The sequence below is a fragment of the Rhinoderma darwinii genome, chromosome 7 (genome assembly GCF_050947455.1).
Source record: "Rhinoderma darwinii isolate aRhiDar2 chromosome 7, aRhiDar2.hap1, whole genome shotgun sequence".
Classification (NCBI taxonomy): domain Eukaryota; kingdom Metazoa; phylum Chordata; class Amphibia; order Anura; family Rhinodermatidae; genus Rhinoderma; species Rhinoderma darwinii.
This window is the reverse complement of record NC_134693.1, coordinates 21,832,388-21,854,523: the sequence shown is the minus strand read 5'-3', so window position 1 is coordinate 21,854,523 and position 22,136 is coordinate 21,832,388. Positions and strand designations below refer to the sequence as shown.

The following is a 22,136-nucleotide window of genomic DNA, read 5'->3' as shown; positions in this document are numbered from 1 at the left end:
TTCTGTTTTCATTCCTCCTTTTGACAGCTGTTGCGCGAATCACGCTGTTCGCATGGAAGTGCTTCCGTGTGACATGCGTGGTTTTCACGCACCCATTGACTTCAATGGGTGCGTGATGTGCGAAAAACACCCAAAGAACGGACATGTCGTGACTTTTTTTCAGCGGACTTACGCTGAGTAAAAATCACGCACATGTCTGCACGGCCCCATAGACTAATATAGGTCCATGCGACGTGCGTGAAAATCATGCGCGTTGCACGGACGTATATCCCGGTCGTCTGAATAAGCCCTTAGTGGTTTGTTTTATACAGATCCACACTGCACACAAATTATGGGATTAAGCTCCATGCAAAAGTTTTTTGTAGGGCTTATGCACATTGCCATATTATGGCAAACTCCGAGCTGAATGAAGCGGCAATATGGCACCCATAGACTTTAATTTCTCCAGGTACAACACCACTTTTGTCTACAGGCTGTGTCTGGTATTGCAGCTCAGACCTACTCAAGGGAATAAGACTGAGCTGCAATACCAGGCACTGCCCATGGACTAGAGTGGCGCTGTTTACATAGAAAAACAAAACCTTTTTTATAATCTTTTATGCTTTCTTTAAATGTTTGGTAATTTTTTTATTTAGTCCATCTCACATTATTGGTATTGTAAAATAACTGGTTGTTTAACAAGGCAATGACTTCAGTTGGTAGGCTTATATTTAATAATGCACGCCATTTTATTACACTTTGAGTTCAAATTCTGTTCAATTCTCTCTATAGGGCCCTAAAGGTTATCCTGGACCACCAGGCCCACCAGGAGAGCAGGTATGTTCTAATATTTCTTTGACATGCTATAATCTGTTTATCTCCACCCTGGTCTTTTTTAGCCCCACATTCCCGCAATTAGAGTCTGGTATAGGCTCAAAGAAAGTATTTGAGTCCGTACACCGCTCCACTCTTATCTCCGAGAAGAGCTGAGCAAAGCGATCACAGCCAAAAGGACACCGTGCTCAGCTAAGCGGTGCACATCTGCCCCTTCGTTTCAGCAATCCGTGGGGGTCAATGGCACAAAAATGTAAAAATAAAATAAAGTGTTGCACTGCTCCATAATGATCCTTCTCCGCTACTCAGCACTATGGAGAAAACTCAGGTGCCGTTTTGTAGGTTTGTAGATGCCCTAATTTAAAGAGGCCTGTCTGGTACCTAGTTCTCTTTAGGGTATGTTCACACGCAAACTCAAAAACGTCTGAAAATACAGAGCTATTTTCAAGGGAAAACAGCTCCTGATTTTCAGACGTTTTTTGAGCAACTCGCGTTTTTCGCAGCGTTTTTTACGGACGTTTTTGGTGCTGTTTTTCTATAGAGTCTATGAAAAACATCCCAAGAAGTGACCTTCAAAACGGCTGCGTAAAAAAACTGCTCGTCAGAACAGAACCCCGTTTTTCCCATTGAAATCAATGGGCAGATGTTTGGAGGCGTTCTGCTTCAGATTTTTCGGGCGTTTACGGCCCGAAAATAGGCCGTGTGAACATACCCTAAAAGGAAATTTGTCACCAGGACTTGAATTGGGTTGTCTCTTTAAGACCGCTCCTTTTCATATGCTCTATATAAGGTCATATAGACATCGTAGAGGGGTCCCCCACTTGCACATCCCTCTACAAAGAGTGGCTCTTGCGGTTTTAGCATGTCCATATGGTTGACCATTCAATTGAATGGCCAACAGCATTAATACTACAATTCCCCAGCAGTGGCTGCTGCAGCTTCCCCCAATAGATCGCAGGGGGATTCAGAAGCTTGACTTGCGTCGATCAGCTGGTCACCGGGCCGGCTTCAATTGCAAAAATAGTCCGTCCCCCCCTCATGAGACAACCTCTTCAACTTAGACCTAAGGAAAACAGGCAAGTGTCCACTGAGTGTGTGCCCCCATCCCCCAGGGCGGAATTTATTAATTCAGCACTCTTATTGGCAGAGCAAGACCACGTGGCCGCATCTACTGTACCTTGCATAGTAAAGTATTTTCATTGCAAAACCTTAACCAAACTTGTTTGATCAAGTAGGGCTGCAGATACAACATACAGGGGGAATATATTAAAAGGTTAAAGGCAATAAAAAGTCAAACATTTTGACGCACACCATAGTTTCAAAAGGGGTGAGAAAAGAGGATGGGGTTTAGCGGGAGGGATAAAAAAGTGGACAATAACATCATCATAATCTCCATACTTCTGATTTACAATTTTACAGTTTTACAAATTTAACTTCACAAAACATTATTAAAAAAAAGTATTTTTTTTTATTTTTATTTTTTTATTAAAAAATGCTTTTAGCAACTTCCAGTATGTGCTAAAACAAGTTAAGGTGTGCTTCAATTAATATCAAGGCAGACGTTAATAAAATGAATTGGCAAGCAGCTGTTCGCCTTGAGCCTTGTCTCATTTTTGTGTTGATAAAATAAATTAGCACCAAAGTACTTGTTAATCTTTTAGATGGATTACAGCGCTCTGCGGTCCTGTGGGTGGTTGGATGTCTTTATAATACCTGCCATGTGTCATTAATCACTGCTGGAGTCAATCCATTACAGAGAGTGCGGATACAGAGTGCTGAAAACGAGAACACTGAAATAATGTGCAAGGAACAATTATTCCGGCTGGTCTCGACTCTTGGTCGTGTAGCTGTCACATTCGACATCCGCTTTTGTTTTTTAGGTTATGTTTGATTTTGCTTGCAGCCAATCCAGTGTCCAATTATCATCAGTATAGGGATTTTGATCTTGTGTAGAGCTTGTGCACATGGCTGTAATCTGGATATCTGTGGTACGGATATGTAATATGTGCCCATAGGTTTATATGAGCCCATACTATATCTCCGTACAAGAATTGGAGGTACACAAAAGTTTATGGAATCCGTGAGAAGGTGAAAAGGACATACAATATGACGGCGCACAGAGTTCAGAAACATAGGGACTCCATATGCCGCTGTACATAGTCTGTGTATTCTGCAATGCCATGTGCATGAACTATAAGGGTATGTTCACACACAGTGTCTTCAGACTTAATTCGGGCGTTTTACGCCTCAAATTACGCCTGAAAAAACGCCCCTAATACGCCTACAAACATCTGCCCATTGCTTGCAATGGGTTTTACGATCTGTTCCCACGAGCCTTTATTTTACGCATCGCTGTCAAAATATGGCGCGTAAAAAGATGCCCGCGAAAAAGAAGTGCATTTTTGGAGGCGTTTTTCATTCACTCCATTGAAAAACAGCTCCAATAACGGCCATAAAATACGCAGCGAAAAACGCGAGTTGTTACAAAAACGTCTGAAAATCAGGAGCTTTCACCTGAAAACCGCTCCGTATTTTCAGACGTTTTTGGTCACTGCGTGTGAACATACCCTAAGTGTCAGCGGGTCCTGCATGTCTCTGACACGTAGGATCGAACTGTTACCGATCACATCTAAGTTTATAACTTAACGCGGATTTACACGAGCGTGTGCGTTTTGCGCATGCAAAAAACGCGTTTTGCGTGCGCAAAAGGCACTTAACAGCTCCGTGTGTCATGATCATATGGTGCGTGGCTGCGTGCTTTTCGCGCAGCCGCCATCATTATGACACTCTGTATATTTGTAAACAGAAAAGCACGTGGTGCTTTTCTGTTTGCAATCATAGTTTGCCTGCTGTTGCGCGAATCATGCACGTCCCACAGAGGTGCCTCCGTGTGGCATGCGTGATTTTCACGCACCCATTGACTTCAATGGGTGCGTGATGCACGAAAAACGCCGAAATAGAGGACTTGTCGTGAGTTTTACGCAGCGGACACACGCTGCGCAAAAATCACTGACAGTCTGCATTGCCCCATAGACTAACATAGGTCCGTGCGACGCATGTGAAAAGCACGCGCGTTGCACGGACGTATTACACGTTCGTGTAAATCCGCCCTTAGGGTATGTTCACACGCAGTGACCAAAAACTTCTGAAAATACGGAGCTGTTTTCAGGTGAAAATAGCTCCTGATTTTCAGACGTTTTTGTAACAACTTGCGTTTTTCGCGGCGTATTTTACGGCTGTTATTGGAGCTGTTTTTCAATTAAATCAATGAAAAACGCCTCCAATAACGTCCCAAGAAGTGACATGCACTTCTTTTTCGCGGGAGTCTTTTTACGCGCCCTATTTTGACAGCGACGCGTAAAATTAAGGCTCGTGGGAACAGAACACCGTAAAACCCATTGCAAGCAGTGGGCAGATGTTTGTAGGCGTATTAGGGCGTATTATCAGGCGTAATTTGAGGCGTAAAATGGCCGAATTACGTCTGAAAACACTGCGTGTGAACATACCCTTAGATGTGATAGATTACAGGTGGAACCTGCGTGTCCGAGACACACAGGTCCCTCTGACACTTAACCCGTCAGTCCCACTAACCTGACGGATTCAGGTCTCCGCGCTAGATACAGCTGCTCTGTATTCAAGATCCAAAGCAGCTGTATCTCCAAAGGTAAAAATCATTTCTGATTAAATGTATTTTCAAAGTTGCACAAATCACACTGATTGAAATCTTTTTATTTTTCTTAATAAAAATGTCTAAGGTGTACATAGCCTTTAAGGCTAAGGCTCCATAGCAAAATAGAGTTGCCCACACTTTGCAGTAAAATCGCTGCATTACCGCAAATCGTGGGCGGCAACTTCAATGTTTCCCTTTAAAAAAATTTGCAAGGAACAATTGTAAAAAATCTTTTTCTGATTTTTGTGAATTTCCACGAGGTCGCTTATAACCTTTTTTTTCTTGGGAAAAGACGCCCACAAGTTGGGGTAATGCTGCGATTTTACTAAAAAAAACGCCCCATGAGCACAACCGTAGGTTTCGTCCGTAATTACGAACCCATTAATTTCTATGGCCGACTGACCGCTTCCCTGTATATTTACCGTCCTTTCCATAAAAAATAGGACATTTCCTATTTTTTTTATTTTTTACGGACGGTGCTCCCATACTTTAAAATTGGAGCATGTCACGCAAATGCGGACAACTGTCCGTGGCCGGCCGTGCCTGTAATTACGGACCGTGATTACAGGCACAGTTGTGTGCATGGGGTATTAGCCTGAGTTCACATGGGGCGGATGCGCTGCATAAAAGCACGCAGCGTATCTGCCCTGTGCGCCGCAGGGAATTCCAGGCGAAAAACCGCACCAAACTGTGGTGCAGTTTTTTCACCCGAAATGTCTGCTGCGCAAAACTGCTGAGCATTTAGCCAGCCTGCTAGCAGGCCGTCCTCCTGGGATGACCTTTCATCCCAGGAGACAGCTGTAGCCTGTGATTGGCTGCAGCAGCGATCACATGGGACGAAACGTCATCCATGCCGGCCTCCTGAGATGACGTTTCATCCATGTGACCACCGCTGCAGATTGTAATTGGCTGCAGCGGTCACATGGGATGAGACATCATCCCAGGAGGCTGCGCTGGAGGGATGATGCCGCAAAAAATGCAACCAATGCTATTTATTGCAGGTTTTACCTCCCTATTGAGTTCAATGGGGAAAAGCCACAACAAATAGGCAGCTTTTACGCAAATACAATTGGCATGCTGCGGAATAAAACTCTGCACTGCAGGTCAATTTCTGCGCTTTTTTTTCCACTCCGTATTTACGCAGTGTGTGGATGAGATTTTTCTATCTCATCCACTTTGCTGCTATTGCATTTGCTGCAGATTTTCCGCAACAAATTCTGTTGCGGAAAAACTGCAGTATTTACATAACGTGTGAACTGACCCTTAGGGCATGTTCAGACGTGGCAGAATTCTGCAGACACTGTCCTCATCAATGCCACACATAATTTGCGTTGCAGATTCCGTTGCGCCTTTGCCTAAAATGTGAAGTAAAATGCTGTGGATTAGTCGTTGCGGATTCAGGTGAAGAGTACATCCTGCTCTCTTTTAAAACATTCCATCTCAGTCTGGGTATAGACCTCGAAACACATAGGTCCAGCCAGAATGATGAAATATCCTGTTCGCGAAAGCAATCCGCAACGCAACACACATAACATCTGCGGATTTCATTGCTTAATTTTGCAACTCCATTGAAGTCAATGGAGAAATTTCCGCCACAAGTCCGCATCAGCCAGTGTATGCTGTGGACAGAAAATTCCGCACCGCAGCCTATGGTCCGCAACGTCTGCACGAAGATAACTAAAAAGGTGTGGAAGCCAATGGACAGACTGTCTGCTGCGGATTTCCAGTGCGGACTGTCCGCAGTGGAATTCCACAGCAATTCCGCCACGTGTGAACATGCCCTTAGGGTGCAGTTACACGCGGCAGATTGTGTTGCAGAAATTCCTGGGAAAATCAGTCCGATTAATTTGACTGGAACTTGCAGAAATCTGTGCACCTGCGGCAGAAACAATTACATTCAGATGAATGGAACAGATTTTCAGTCCGTCATTTCTGCAACATACAAGTTTCTGCAGCACACGTTTTTTAGTGAGGCTAGATGTTACATTAAAGTCTATAGTAAAATATCAAATGCACTGCGATTTGGTTTGTGGCGTTTTTGAGGCAGTTTTCTGGTCAGTGGCATTTTTTTCCAAAGACCGCATGCTCTGGGTATGGTATTTTTCAGGCGTTTTTCCCATAGGCTTCTCTATAAGACTTCAGAAACGGTATAAAAAAAACCTCATGTACAAAATGACACTAAATTAAAAACGCCATAAAAAACACATTACATTTGAACAATGCTAGCGTTTTTAGAAGCTTATTTGATGCAGTTTAACTGTCTCTCTCCCTCCTTTTTTTTCTTTCTCTCGCTCTCTCCCTCCTTCTCCCACTCTCTAAGGGGGGATTCACACGAGCGTGTATTCGGTCCGTGCGGGCCGCGTGGTTTTCACGCGGCACGCATGGACCAATACAAGTCTATGGGGCAGTACAGACAGTCCGTGCTTTTTGCGCAGCGTTTGTCTGCTGCGCAAAAAGCGCGACAGGTTCAATAACTCTGCGTATTTCGCGCATCACGCACCCATTGAAGTCAATGGGTGCGTGAAAACCACGCAGGTTGCACGGAAGCACTTCCGTGCGAACCGACTGAAACAGCGCACCAGCTGTCAAAAGGATGAATGTAAACAGAAAAGCACCACGTGCTTTTCTGTTTCCGAACATCCAAACGGAGTGTCTTTGCGATGAGCGAAGCCGGACAAGCGAACCGAACTTCACCGGGTTCGGTCGAACTCGTTTTGGCCGAACCCGGCAAAAAAATTATCAGTACGCGACGTCAGGAGATAGTCACTGTCCATGGTGCTGAAAGAGTTAAACTGTTTCAGCACCATGGACAGTGACTTCCGATCCCAATATACATGAACCTGTAGAAAAAAAAAACAAGTTCTGACTTACCAATAACTCCCGGCTTCTTCCTCCAGTCTGACCTCCCGGGATGACAATTCAGTCCAAGTGACAGCTCCAGCCAATCACAGGCCAAGCACAGGCTGCAGCGGTCACATGGACTGGCGCATCATCCAGGGGGGTGGGGCCCGATGTCGAGAGGCGCGTCACCAAGGACGCGTCACCAAGGCAACGGCCGGGAAGTTCTCGGTAAGTACGAACTTTTTCTTTTTTTTCAACAGGTTTTTCGATATTGTGTTCGGCATTCACTGTCGAGGGTGCTGAAAGAGTTACTGCTGATCAGTTAGCTCTTTCAGCACCTTGGACAGTGACGGGCGTCGACTAGCCTCATCTCTATGATGGCGGCTGCACGAAAATCACGCAGCGGCGCATCATACACGGATGACACACGCAGCTGTCAAATGTTTTTTGCGCGCACAAAACGCTGCGTTGTTTGCGCACGCAAAAACGCAACGTCCGTCTGTATCTGCCCTAAGGGTATGCTCACACACACTATTTACGAACGTAATTCGGACGTTTTTGCCCCGAATTACGTCCGAAATAGCGGCTCCCAAGCGTCGGCAAACATCTGCCCATTCATTTGAATGGGTCTTACGATGTTCTGTGCAGACGGTCATTTTTTTTACGCCCCGCTGTAAAAAAGACGCCCTCGTCAAAGAAGTGCCTGTCACTTCTTCAGACGTAAATGGAGCCGTTTTCCATTGACGTCCGTAATGGACGCAGCGAAATAGCGCCTCAACATGCCATTACGTCTGAAATTACGGAGCTGTTTTCTCCTGAAAACAGCCTTGTAATTTCAGCCGTTACGGACGCTTCCGTGTGAACATACCCTTATTCTCTCTCCCTCTTTCTTTCTTTTTTTCTCTTTCTTTATTTTCTTTTTCTCTCATCCTTCCTTCCTTTTTTTGCTTCCATCTATCTAATGTACAGATTTTGCACTATGCATCTGGTGCTCCATAGTATAAACATTTTCCAAAATATTGGAAGTTTCTGCATGATAAATCTGATATCTGGCCAATCTTCAGTGTTATTGAAATATATGCCTTAGGCCCCATGCACACAAACTTATTTTTGCGGCAGCAATTCACCCGCAAATCTGCGGGTGAATTGCGGCCCCATTTATTTAAATGGGCCCATGCACACGACCGTGATTTCCACGGTCCGTGCATGGCTCAGGAGCCTGGACCGCAAAAAAGTACGGACATGTCTTATTACGGCCGCATCTTGCAGTCCAGGCTCATAGAAAGTAATGCACGTGGCCATGTGCACGGCCCATGATTTGCGGGCGGCTAACGGATGACACACCGCGGTCGTCCGAGCCGCAAATCACGGCCGTGCGCACCACTACGGTGGTGTGCATGAGGCCTAAGGCTTCGTTCACATCTGAATCGGGACTCCGTTCATGAGTTCTGTCTGAGATTTCCATCAGTGGAACCCATGTACGGAAACCAAACTGAAACAAACGGAAACCATTTGATTTTAATGGTAACGGATCCATTGCAAATAGTTTCCATTTGTCACCGTTGTGTAAGGGATCCGTTGCTTTGACGGAATCAATAGCGCAGTCGAATACGGTATTGATTCTGTCTAAACAATGGAACCCTTACACAACGGTGACAAACGGAAACCATTTGCAACAGGTCCGTCACCATTGAAATCAATGGTGATGCAAAAAGAAACCTTTTGTGTGAACGAAGCCTTAAAAAACGCTTTAATTTATCTAATTTACTATCATTCTGGAAAATTTCTGCTTCTCAAGAGGCTGCAGTGATGGAAATTGTGTACACGTATGGTTTTCTGCTGAAACAGTTCTTTCACCGCTCAGACATTTTGCTAATAAATGCAGAGTAAAGTGTAGATAAGATCGGAAATCTTTATGGAAATCTTAGGCTTTGATGTTAGTTCCTGCCTGCAGTCAGTAACTGTATTCTAGTGCCAATATCTCCATATTCCATGTGTCCGCTATGCGTTCACACTATATCATCATTTATAATGCTATTTATGAGAATGGCTTGGAAAAGAAAATCCCTTATGTGAGCTGAAAAATGAAAACCGTGTTAGATTCAGGTGAGGCTGCACTATATTACTGTGCTGCAGCTTTGATAGGCCAATTTCTGGTGACAGACTACCTTTAAGACAACCAACATTAGTAATATTAAAATAATATTACTTAGGCCGTTTTCAGGCGACCGTAATTTGGTTGCATTTTAGCGACAATATTACTGGCTGCAATACCCGGACGTCTTGGGTATTACTATAAAACCCTATAGAAAGCCAGCGCTGAAGTGATGTCAAGGATTCCTAGTTGTCTCCTGATGGCTCCATTGGGCTTTTTCCAGAGGCTTGCATGGTTGGCTATTGACAATAATGGGCCAACCATGCGGCCATAGAACCGACAGGAGGTCGGCCACTTCTTATTGACCATCTAGTCATCTTCTAGGGTCACAGTGGTCAGACCCCCCCCCCCTCCCTCACAGGTTGGACATTGATTGCATATCCTAAAGATGCTTTTAATGTCTAAAATAATTCCTTTAAAGTGAACCCGTCACTTTAAAAATGCAGTTTGATCTGTTTGCTGCATGTTATAGAGCAAGAGGAGCTGAGCAGATTGATGTATAGATTTGTGAGAAAATATTCATTATAACTTGTAATTTATTTATTTTAATCTCTGCTCATTCTGGGTTTAGGAGTCCAGTGGACGGTCCTGATCACTGATTGTCCTATTTCTCTGTATGCACACTTATACAGGGAAGGCTGTCAATCACTGTGTAGGACCACCTACTGGACTCCTAAACCCAGAATGAGCAGAGGTTTAGATCAATATATTCGGTTTTATATCCTAAAGAAAATCTCAATGACAAAAAGTATTAAAACACTTTTAGGATCAGGGGAATTTATGGCTACCTGTTAAGAGAACTGTTCACTACAGTATGACAGACGTATTAAAATAAGGTCATTGGTCAGCCCTAAGAGATTTAAACTGGTGAGTGCAATGGCATCCACTAAACTAAAACCCCAAATAGTCATAAAAGGCGGTTGAAAAGTAAACACTTCCTGGTTCTGTGGAGTCAGCTGGTGTATCACATGATCATTCTCTTGTAGTCAGCAGCGCTAAAAAGGATCATGTGACTGGTGTTGTGAAAGGTATGCCACTACTGACTGCTGAAAGGGATCGTGTGATACACCACGTGGGAGAACTAGGAGGTCTATTCTTTTAAGCCCCCCATTTGGCTCTTTGGGGAATTGTTTAGCAAATGCAAATACACTCACAAGTAGAGCTCTATGGGGTATTATAGTGATATGTCTCACTAAAGACATTGATGGAATATAGTTAGGATATGTTATCAGTGTCTGATCCTTGAGGGTCTGATCAATGTTACCCCCACCACATGCTAGAACAAAGAGGCAGTGGCGCTAGGAAAGCGTCATCAAACTTTAGCTCCCGTCAGCTCTGGTTGGGCCATTATGGTCAATGGCCAACCATGTGGCTGCCAAAATAAAGCCTGTAACTTAATCATTACAGACTCCTACCCTGATTCACAGTATTTCTTAGATTTTTCTGATTTTGTCAGTAACTTTTACTCCATGTTTACATCATGGACTGGGTATCCTAGTAAACACTGCAGTGTATATTATTTTTTGCCTACATATTTCGGCAGAAATCATTTGTAACAGTAGCTCGAAGACTTTATATTTTGTTTTCCATTTACATGTCTGCAGTGCACTTATTAAATCAACCACATTAACTGTGGCTTGGCGGGAGCATTGGAAGTAAAACAAGATGCCAAGTTTAACAGAACCAGTCACGTTATAGACACCACCGGGATGCCAAAATCCTAATGGTGCAGATTTCTCATAAGCCGGGAGTTCACACATACTGAATCCTTTTCATCATGTTTATTCCGCAGTTCCATGTTTCATTCGGTTATATTTCGGGTCAGGAAGATTGATGGAGATTATTTATAACTGGACTTTTTCATTGGTGTATATTGTATTTAAGTAGTTGTAATCCATAAGAGTACATTGAGCTGCAGGATTTACACGTGACTGTACCACAACATTCTCTCAAAGAGGTTGTCTCTTTTGACATTCCCTTTTTGTTAGAAGGCTCTCTTGGTAATGAGCTGATCACAGGGTGTTACGCTGCGGTCAATGCCAGCGGTCAGCTAAAATGTGTGGAGGAACCTGGCAACAAGTGTTCAATACCCCTATAGCTCCACCACAGGGGAAATAAAGCATTACATATTTAAATCAATGGGCTGTAAATGTAATGCACAGATGTGCCAGGTTTTCCAGAGACATTCTTTGAGCCATTTTCTGCTCTGGCTAATTCGTGAGAGTCCTGAATGGGGGGCTATTCACACATACCAGCCATTCACGAGCATGAGGTGTCTATTGTACCTCCGTATGCCCCCAATGTCATACAGAGGCATGCTCCTCATGTTCCTATAGAAAAAAGATTGTGGCAGGCTCCATCGCATATGTATGGAGCTATTGCATTGCTTCAAGGGGAAAATATCTTCGTACATACTGAACCCAATGAAGTCCGCACTGCAGGACATGGAGGAAGTGCGACTCCGTACTAGGGGCTCCGTCATACAGACGCAGTGCATACGGCTCTGCCATGCATGGGGCCTTATAGCTAAAAGCCGGTAAGCATGTTGCTGACTGCTCAGATGTGTGCAGTGTGTTCACATATTTAAGGCAACGTTGGCACAACAGATACGATAAATGGATGTACAGAGGCTCTTTAGTGCCATCAAGAACTAAATCCTATATTTGTTGCACTATAAAGCCGCAATGCTACCATAAAAATCTTTAAAAAAAAGTCTTTCTGCATAAAGGCGATAAAAACCAGGTTAAAAACAGTAAGGCCTTATGCACATGGCTGTGCCCGTAATCACTGCCCGTGATTGCGGGCACGGAAGGGCGCCGAAGGCAGCGGACAGCCGCCAGCTTTTTCGGCCCGTGTTCCCATACCAAGTTTGGGAGCAGGAGCACGGACCGTAAAAAGCAAAATATAGGACATGTCCTATCTTTAGCGGAGGCTTTCTACGGCCCGGAACACCTTCCCGCAAAAATATGGGAAGGTGTCTCTGGTCAATAGAAGTGAATTCGTCCGGAATTGCGGACTGCAATTAGGGACAAATTCTACGGTCATGTGCATGGGGCCCAAGACCATCTTGGTAAGATTGGGGGGGGCAGCCTGTGATAAAGATGTACCCTTGCAATATCAGCAGTGGAGGACTAAATTTTAACACTGTATTGGGACTTTAGCCCTAAATGTACACAATATACTTCTTTACATATAGTTTTGTTCGCAAGTTACAGGGGTTTTCTGATTGAAAATAATATTGTATTCATTGTGTAATGAAAAGTTGGAATATTTTCTGTATCAATTCATCCCCATCTCCAAGGTCTCTGCTTACAGCCATTGAATAGCAATCTCCAATCTTTACTTACAGGATGTAAATCTGTCCTGGTCTTGTGATGACCACACAGGTGCACGGCTCGTTACATAGAATCAGAAGTGATCATCACATGACCCGGGATATATTCATCCAGTGCTAGCAAGGTTCCTATTCAGTCACTGCAAGCAGAGATCTTGATACACAAAATGTTTTGGAACATTGTAAAACTTTTCATTATGTTAAATAACTTTTATGTGCTGAACAATAAATCAAGCAATATAGGTAGAAATCATCGGAAATCTATGTCGGCCTTCTAATAGTTATTGAGTTACTGATACACAAGATCAGTCCATATCGTGGTGATACAAGTATGCTATGGTATTAGGGGCTTATTAGAATGAAATTGGAAGCTTAATATAAAATGTATACATTACTGCATCTGTAAGCGCAAGTGTTCCCATATGTATAGGTGTATTCTGTACGTCTATAGTTGTAATTGTTCATATTGCAACATGGCGTTTCCTTTCCGGATATCTGCTGGATATTATACACAAAACGAATCCATTGTTTTATATTAACGTTCTTTTTCTTAATTTCTCAATCTAGGGAATTCCTGGTATAGTTGGCGAATCAGGGGCACACGGTTTCCCTGGCAGGCAGGTGCAGTAACTGTGCTTAACCATTATAAGCTGAGTATGAACAGCCACATTTGAGTATATTCACACAGGTTGGCAGAGAGACCCATCATTACCTCATCACTGCAAGGCTGCATGTAAATACTTGCGAGTTTTGTGGTTTTTACGTAGTCTCCACAATCACGCTAAAACTGCAGCAAAAAGTTGTTATGGTTTTCCCCTAGTGTGGTAAAAATGCAATGCCGACCTTTGTGAATGTACCCTTGGTGCAGGAGAGAGTCTTGTTCTGATGTATTTAGTTCACAGATGATTGCATAGACTGAAAAAAAGAATGTTTCTATTCACTAAGAGCTAGTAGAGTACTGAAGTTAAATTTATATAAGACTGAACAACCCCTTTAATCAGGGGTGTAGCTAAAGGCTCATGGGCCCTGGTGCAGGAATTCAGCTTGGGCCCCCCTACTCCTCCCCAACACCACCAAACCCCTGCACACTCCTATGCCCAGCCGCCTTGCCCGACAGACCCCATGAATGCCCCCACAGTATAATGCCCCACATAGCTGCCCCCACAGTATATTGCCACCCATAGCTGCCCCATAAAGTATAATGCCCCCATACAATATAATGCCCCCCATACAGTATAATGCACTCCATAAAATATAATGCCCCAAACAATATAATGCCCCCCATACAATATAATGCCCCCCATAGCTGCCTTATACAGTATAATGTCCCCATACAGTATAATGCCCCCATACAGTATAATGCCCTCCATTGTTGCCACATACAGTATAATGCCCCAATACAGTATAAAGCCTCCCATAGCTGTCCCATACAGTATAATGCTCTCCATAGCTGTCCCATACAGTATAATGCTCTCCATAGCTGGCACATACAGTATAATGCCCCATACAGTATAGTGCCCCCCATAGCTGCCGCATAAAGTATAATGCCCCATACAGTATAAAGCCCCCATAGCTGCCCGATACAGTATAATGCCCCAATAAAGTATAAAGCCCCCCATAGCTGTCCCATACAGTATAATGCCCCCCATAGCTGTCCCATACAGTATAATGCCCCCCATAGCTGTCCCATACAGTATAATGCCCCCCATAGCTGTCCCACACAGTATAATGCCCCCATACAGTATAAAGCCCCCCATAGTTGTCCCATACAGTATAATGCCCTCTATAGCTGCCACATACAGTATAGTGCCTCCCATAGAGTAGAATGCCCCCATAGCTGTCCCATACAGTATAATGCCCCCATAGCTGCCCATACATTATAATGCCCTCCATAGCTGCCACATACAGTATAATGCCCCAAACAGTATAATGCCCTCATAGCAGTCCCACACAGTATAATGCCCACCATACAGTATAATGCCACCCTTAGCTGTCCTATACAGTATAATACCCCCATATAGTATAATGCTCCCTCAGCAGCTACCATATGAGCCCCCCTCCCATACCCAGTATAATGCCCCCCATATGTACGTACCTAATAGAAAAATAATAATATAATTACTTCCCTATCCCCGTTCCCACGACGGGGTGAGGAGATCCTTCTCCTCCTGTGCACTGTGCTGTGAGTGACTCGGCGCAGACAGGTGCAATGACGTCACTACATCTCGCCTGCCTGCGCCGAGCCGCTCGCATTGCACTGAACTGAATTTGCGTCCTAAGGACTCAATACAGTTAGAAGCGCACTAAGCGCTGTGTGGCAACGGGGGCCCTGCAGGACCCCCAGGCATAGGGGCCCGGTTGCAACTGCGATTGTTGCCACCCCTATAGCAACGCCACTGCCTTTAATATTACCGATTTGCTAGCAAGTGTCATTGGAGATATAGCAATAATTTGCAAAGTATTTCTTGCTAAAGACATAAACTTTCAATTAAAAAAAGTGTGGGAGTCTCTCGTACGTTGTCTGAAGGCAACGTAACAAATAATGAGGAGACTATTTGTGGGTTAGTGGTTTTCATGATGATTTTACTAGAGCCAACATGAAAAGTCTATTCATTGTATACAAGAGAGAATAACACAACTGTCTCCATAGGAAGCTAACATACTGTATCTTTTTATAACAGGGCTTAGCAGGACCAGAAGGAATCCCAGGCCCTAAAGGGTTTAGAGTAAGTTGCTGCATTTTTTTGCATGTGTGAAGTGTTGAGATGTAATGATCTTGTGTGATGCCTGGTGACTGATAACTACAGAATGGTGACTTGAGTAAATGTCGGAAAGGAGGAAAGTCTACAATTTCCATGTGTGGTATATTAGACAGGAGGAGGCTTCAAAGTGAAAACCATCATAGAGCTATTTATAAGAACATTAAAAAAAAACAAAACTTTACATTAGAGACTTTTAGCTTGAGGCACATTTGCTATGTACATAATTTTCAGTGCTGAAGTAAGATTTAGAAGCGTGAATATATTCCAAAAAAATCCCACTTGTATCTACCACCAGTAGATCGCGTGCAACCATTGTGCTGGCCTAGTCCAATTCTTAGCATAAAAATGTTGTTTCTTCTAAATAAAGCTTTGTTTTGATAATCGCATCTCAGATCCTGAGAATGAAGGGGCCTCAACGCTGATTTAGTCTCTTTCACTATTTGTCCCTGCACAATGGCGCCCCGGCCACCGGCTGTGCAGGAAGTGTTGCAGTTGCCAGCACGGCCAGGAGGCAGTGGGCACTTCTGTGCTGGGAAAACTTAAAGGGACTAAATCAACGCTGTGGCCCCTTCATTCTCAGGATCTGTAGTGGTCGAACCCCCACCGATTATAAAGTGATTGCGTATCCTAGCGATTACTTTATAAGATGGAGATACCCCTTTGTGGGAAGTTTCAGAATCAGCAGTACTTTCCCTGTAGGTTCCACCACCAGAATACAGGCTGCTGCTCACAGGCGTCTGGTAGTTGGCCTGCGAGGTAAACACAGGAAATTTTAGATTCTCCATGGCCCTTCAGGTTATCATTAGAATACTACTACTACTGTTATAGGGAGCAAGTATCATAACAATATTGTATTGGGGAATTCCTATTTATACAATTCCCCAATATAATATAAAAAAATGTCTCCAATATTGTTGTTTCATTTTAAGTGTCTCATTAGTGACACTTGCTTCTAGTGAATAGATAGTGTAGACATAAAGTTCATAAGTCATTGAAAGTGAATGTCAAACTTATTACAGGAAAACCCAAATAAAAACCGAGGTCTCTCGAGATATAACTGGGAGTCCTTATGAAGTCCATCAGACCATGCTGTTTGCTCAGCAGGGGCCCAAATATGTTTGGGCTTTTCTTAGCAACACAGAACATCAGGCTTGCGTGAGTCATTCATATCTCCATGGTCTTGTGGAGTTCTAAATATATCACCCACATTGGCTATACATGCTGCTAGAACATCCAGTCCATCCCCAGAGCTGGAGCAAGATGGCATCAATGCTGGAAAAAAAAAAAAAAAGACATGGAGGGGGGGGGTCATGATTCAATGCAGTTGCATCAGCTGTCTGATGTAATTGTATTGAAATAATGACAATCAACATGAGCACCATATGTAACCAGGCCCTCCTGCTACTTTTCCTGATATAAAGGGGCATGAACTTCCTGTGAGACTGACTTAGTAAATTTTCCACGCTTGCTGAGTCTTGGCACTGTTTAGTAGGGTGGGCTTTATTCCTCAACAGTGGTGCCCTCCAAGCCCTGCTATCCTCCTGCCTTAGGGGGGGTCTTACTTACAATTAGACCCAATTGTATCTGTGTTCTTATCATGCGAATAAAATTGACAGCGGTGGCAGGACAAGGGAACCATTGGTTCCCTTCCCCGCCATTTGACGGTTTTCTTGTGATGCAGGCGGCGTGTTGACGTAACTGCGCCACCTGTGTCGTTCCAATGGACCAGGCCTTGTCAGAAGAGACCAAGCTTGCATTTCTGGAGGATGGCGTGGGAACGGGGACAGATGAGTGTGCTTGTTGTGGTGTTCTGCACGGTCTACAGGGGACACTGTGGCACTATCTCATCTGTGGCATTATCTACAGGGGACACTGTGGCATTATCTACAGAGAGCACTGTGGCATTATCTACAGAGAGCACTGTGGCATTATCTACAGAGAGCACTGTGGCACTATCTACAGTGACCAGTGTGTGGCACTATCTACAGTGACCAGTGTGTGGCACTATCTACAGTGACCAGTGTGTGGCACTATCTACAGTGACCAGTGTGTGGCACTATCTACAGTGACCAGTGTGTGGCACTATCTACAGTGACCAGTGTGTGGCACTATCTACAGTGACCAGTGTGTGGCACTATCTACAGTGACTAGTGTGTGGCACTATCTACAGTGACCAGTGTGTGTCACTATCTACAGTGACCAGTGTGTGTCACTATCTACAGTGACCAGTGTGTGTCACTATCTACAGTGACCAGTGTGTGGCACTATCTGCAGTGACCAGTGTGTGGCACTATCTGCAGTGACCAGTGTGTGGCACTATCTGCAGTGACCAGTGTGTGGCACTATCTGCAGTGACCAGTGTGTGGCACTATCTGCAGTGACCAGTGTGTGGCACTATCTGCAGTGACCAGTGTGTGGCACTATCTGCAGTGACCAGTGTGTGGCACTATCTGCAGTGACCAGTGTGTGGCACTATCTGCAGTGACCAGTGTGTGGCACTATCTGCAGTGACCAGTGTGTGGCACTATCTGCAGTGACCAGTGTGTGGCACTATCTGCAGTGACCAGTGTGTGGCACTATCTGCAGTGACCAGTGTGTGGCACTATCTGCAGTGACCAGTGTGTGGCACTATCTGCAGTGACCAGTGTGTGGCACTATCTGCAGTGACCAGTGTGTGGCATTATATACAGAGAGCACTGTGGCACTTTCTACAGTGGGCAGTGTGTGGCACTACCTACAGGGGGCACTGTGGCACTACCTACAGGGGGCACTGTGGCACTATGTACAGGGGGCACTGTGGCACTATGTACAGGGGGCACTGTGGCACTATGTACAGGGGGCACTGTGGCACTATGTACAGGGGGCACTGTGGCACTATGTACAGGGGGCACCGTGGCACTATCTACAGGGGGCACTGGTATTATGTAAAGAGAGCACTGTGGCACTATCTATAGTGACACTTTGGCACTATCTGTGTGGGCACTGTGGCATTATCTACAGGGAGCATTGAGTGTGGCACTGTCTTCGCTTTTACGCTGTGAGTAGTAGTCACCTCATATCCACTAGCCCAGCCCAGCCCTTTATTTTAGAATTTGTAATATAAAAAGCTAGGCTGCAGCGTAAAAACCAGAGGGTAGCGGGAGCGTGGCGAAAATAACTTGGTTTAAAATGTATGCTTTTAGAAACCGCCCTTTAAAAATCCTGCTCCTAGGAGATGTCACTTGATCTTAGTGAATCTCCCACATTCCCGTCACCATAAAATAGCTATAAGTGGCAGATGACAGGTGTACTTTAAGATACATTTGGTCTTATACCATAAATACCAACAGTTAGTCATTTCCTTTCTTAGAGAGGAGACATACAAGTCATGGAGCAGACATAGACAGGGAAAGATAAAGTCCTCCAACCTTGCTGACTAATCTCCAGTACAATGAATAAATCATGATTAAACATCGCACTTTGCCACCCTTACGACACAAGTGAGTTGTCAATCACTGGATTAGTTAACACTACAAGAAGAACGGAAACCTGAGCAAGTTATGGCAGCCCTGGATTCTGCATGTACAAACACAACAATCAGATGGTGGACAGAGAGGGATTATTCTTCATCGAGAGGCTTAGTAACATATTTGTATGGGGGAAGTTGTCTACAAGTGACGATTAACATTTCATATCTGCCCCGAGCTTGGCAGCTCTAAACCACAGCAGACATTGCCGGGCAAATTAATTCTGTTTGTGACATAACTCCTGTATGAATGATACACATTTAACAAGTCCACTCACCCAGCAGATGTTTCTTTAAATATCTCCAGGGTATTTTCATGCATGACTTGTGTATTCCATTCTATATTTTCCAGTAGAGCTTTGACAGACTCAAGATTGTCAACCCTCAAAGAACTGGAGTTGTTTTATTGGATCTGTGATAGTAGAGTGTACGATATTTGTATGTTTAAGCCTGAGATACAAAAAAATAATTCTGTATTTATTTTAGGGTTTTATTGGAATACCTGGGGTGCCAGGACCTCCCGGACCTGAAGGAGAACGAGTAGGTTTATTCAATTCATTTTTAAAGTGCAATTAAATATCATTTAGGACAGGGGTGTACAACCTGCGTCCTGCAATGCCTTTCTGTACCACCATATTTGGGGACTCCACTCTGTTCATAGATGGGGAGAGATGAGGTGGAGAAGCGGCTATGCATGAATGTGGCTCTCTCCATTGTATTTCATGGAAGTAACTCCATTAAACTAGGGTGGAGATGACTGTGCTTATGCGTGGCCACCTTGACTCTTCTTTTCTGGAGTGCCGAACGGGTCTCCCATTTTCCCAATAGGTTGAAGTCCGATGTCCGGGATTTCCACTTATCAGACGTTTACGGCACATACTGTCGATATTTCTCAGATGGGAAAACTTTTTTAAGTCTTATTGCAGCCCCTACGAGTGGTACAAGCTGACAATGGTGCCCTTGGACCAAAATGGGTTGTGCACCCCTGATTTAGAACATGACCTAGACTACTAAATAGGTGCTCAATATGGAGTTTTTCAGCTCTTTTATAAAGTCTGTGAATAGCAAAATCCTAAGTGCAAATCTTATTCTTATTCTTAGGGTATGCCAGGGCCAGCTGGAAAGAACGGACCCAAAGGTGGGCAGGTAAGCGGTGAAAGATCTTTATTACATTTTATTAGAAAACATCTTTACAAAAAAAAAAATTGTGTCTTGTACTTTTTTCTTTAAAAAATATAATTTACATTTTTTTAATCAAATTATAGAGTGTTTTGTGAGATTTTCTTAAAAACACCTAAAGTAATAAACATATAGGGGTGTACAGGTCCTCTAGACTCTAGGTTCTCCACCTATTCGGGTACAGAGGGTACACGTCATGTCTCTAGGGCAGTGAGAGTCAAACCGTAATATTGTGGGTGCCTTAAGGCACATTAACAATGGCCAATTACCACGCAAACGAGCATTCACAGAATGTTTGTTCCCGATCATTGTCCTGTGTAAACACGGCAACGACCAGCCAATTAACGAGCAAAGGCTCGTTCATCGGCTGATTGTATCGTTTATGCTTCCAGAAATATTATTGTTGTCGGCAGCACATCTCCCTGAAATGTATGGGGGACGAGCAATCGTAGTAACGTTCGCTCGTCCCAATGCATAGCTCCTTGTGAAAGGAGCAAACTAGCGCTGATCAACGAGCTGTCTTGTTGATTGGCGCTCATTTACACAGCCCATGTTGGAAATCACATGCTGCAAATCACATTGAATACATATGGAGGGAACACAAACGACAGCATATAAAAAAAAAAGCCCATGCATAGATACACATACATAAATACACACATGAAACTCTTTTTGTAGATGGGATCAACAACACAGTGCCCCTGAGGAGAAAACAGGGAAGCTCTTATGTTCTTCATGGTTGGGCCAAGCATATAAGAGCGATCATACCTGATCGTTAACCCAGGGGAAGGCAGCTGCATCATATAATATTGCTTTACCCTGGGGGCTGCACATCAGGCACATGGGGCCTCATGTGGCCCACTGGCTGCCAGTTGGGCATCATTGCTCTAGAGGGTTATGATTATAACTTTTGGGCATTTTGAGGCTCTCAAAGCAGATACTTGAATTCCGCGCAAGCATAATGACATTACTGATAGAATATGTGGTTGCACAATTCATCGAATAACCCTGTGCCAGGTCTTGGTAAGAAATCTTTCTCAACCGGTGAATATCTGATCCGTAAAACCAGCAAATCAGCAGGAATTCCACCTTGTCCAGTAGTTGTCCATCTTTTTGTTACAGTGCTCTGACCTCTTCGTATACAATTACACAGTGGCCATTTGTATTTGACTGATAGAACCTGAGACACCATTTCTTGCAAAGGATTTTCTTACAGTCCTCTCTCTCTGAAGACCAGATATGGACAAGTGCGGCTATTCACAGCCTCCATTTATCTGAGATCAATCAATAAAACCTGATGCACTTGGGATCATGTAGCAAACAGGAGAGATATGGGATACAAAGTCAGTGAGTCATTTTGACCACAAAAAAATAGACTAAAAAAAACACAGAATTTTTTTGTAAATTTTGTATTAAAATAATGCAGCGAATTGTGTGTTTTCTGTTAACCAAAAATGTTTATTTTGTGTTGGTTTTATTTTGTTATACAAATTAAATCGTTGGTGACACAAAATAAATTTTGTCTTACAAAAAAGGTTTAACAAAATGATTGGTAACTATAAATTAATTTCTGGCATTAAAAAAAGATTTTGTGCCAGGGAAAACACATATATTTTTTTTCCGGAAACTCAAAATTAATACTTGAAAAATGTTACAGCTTTAGCAGCAGACTTTATGAATACCATAATAGTCTAGCCACCAAGGGGACCATTTACTTCGGACGTGCTTCCTAAACACGCTATACAGTTACAAGGATCAGGAAAGTGCTGTAATTGGTTGGGTTCCAATTTCATTACACCTCGGAGTTATTTTAGTATGAGTTTCAGTACCTATTTAAAAAAGTAAAGCACATGTAGGCTTTGTATGACATCATTTGG

General features: G+C 43.7%; 1 protein-coding gene across 2 annotated transcripts in view; it reads left to right on the top strand.

The window, feature by feature from the left end:
* Positions 1 to 22,136, top strand: part of COL24A1 (collagen type XXIV alpha 1 chain) — a 227,094-nt gene that overhangs the window by 86,113 nt on the left and 118,845 nt on the right. For both annotated transcript variants that reach the window (XM_075832949.1, XM_075832950.1), the window contains exons 8-12: positions 772 to 816; positions 13,381 to 13,434; positions 15,495 to 15,539; positions 19,567 to 19,620; positions 20,182 to 20,226. In XM_075832949.1, coding sequence (XP_075689064.1) covers positions 772 to 816; positions 13,381 to 13,434; positions 15,495 to 15,539; positions 19,567 to 19,620; positions 20,182 to 20,226 — 243 coding nt within the window. The remainder of the gene's footprint in view (positions 1 to 771; positions 817 to 13,380; positions 13,435 to 15,494; positions 15,540 to 19,566; positions 19,621 to 20,181; positions 20,227 to 22,136) is intronic.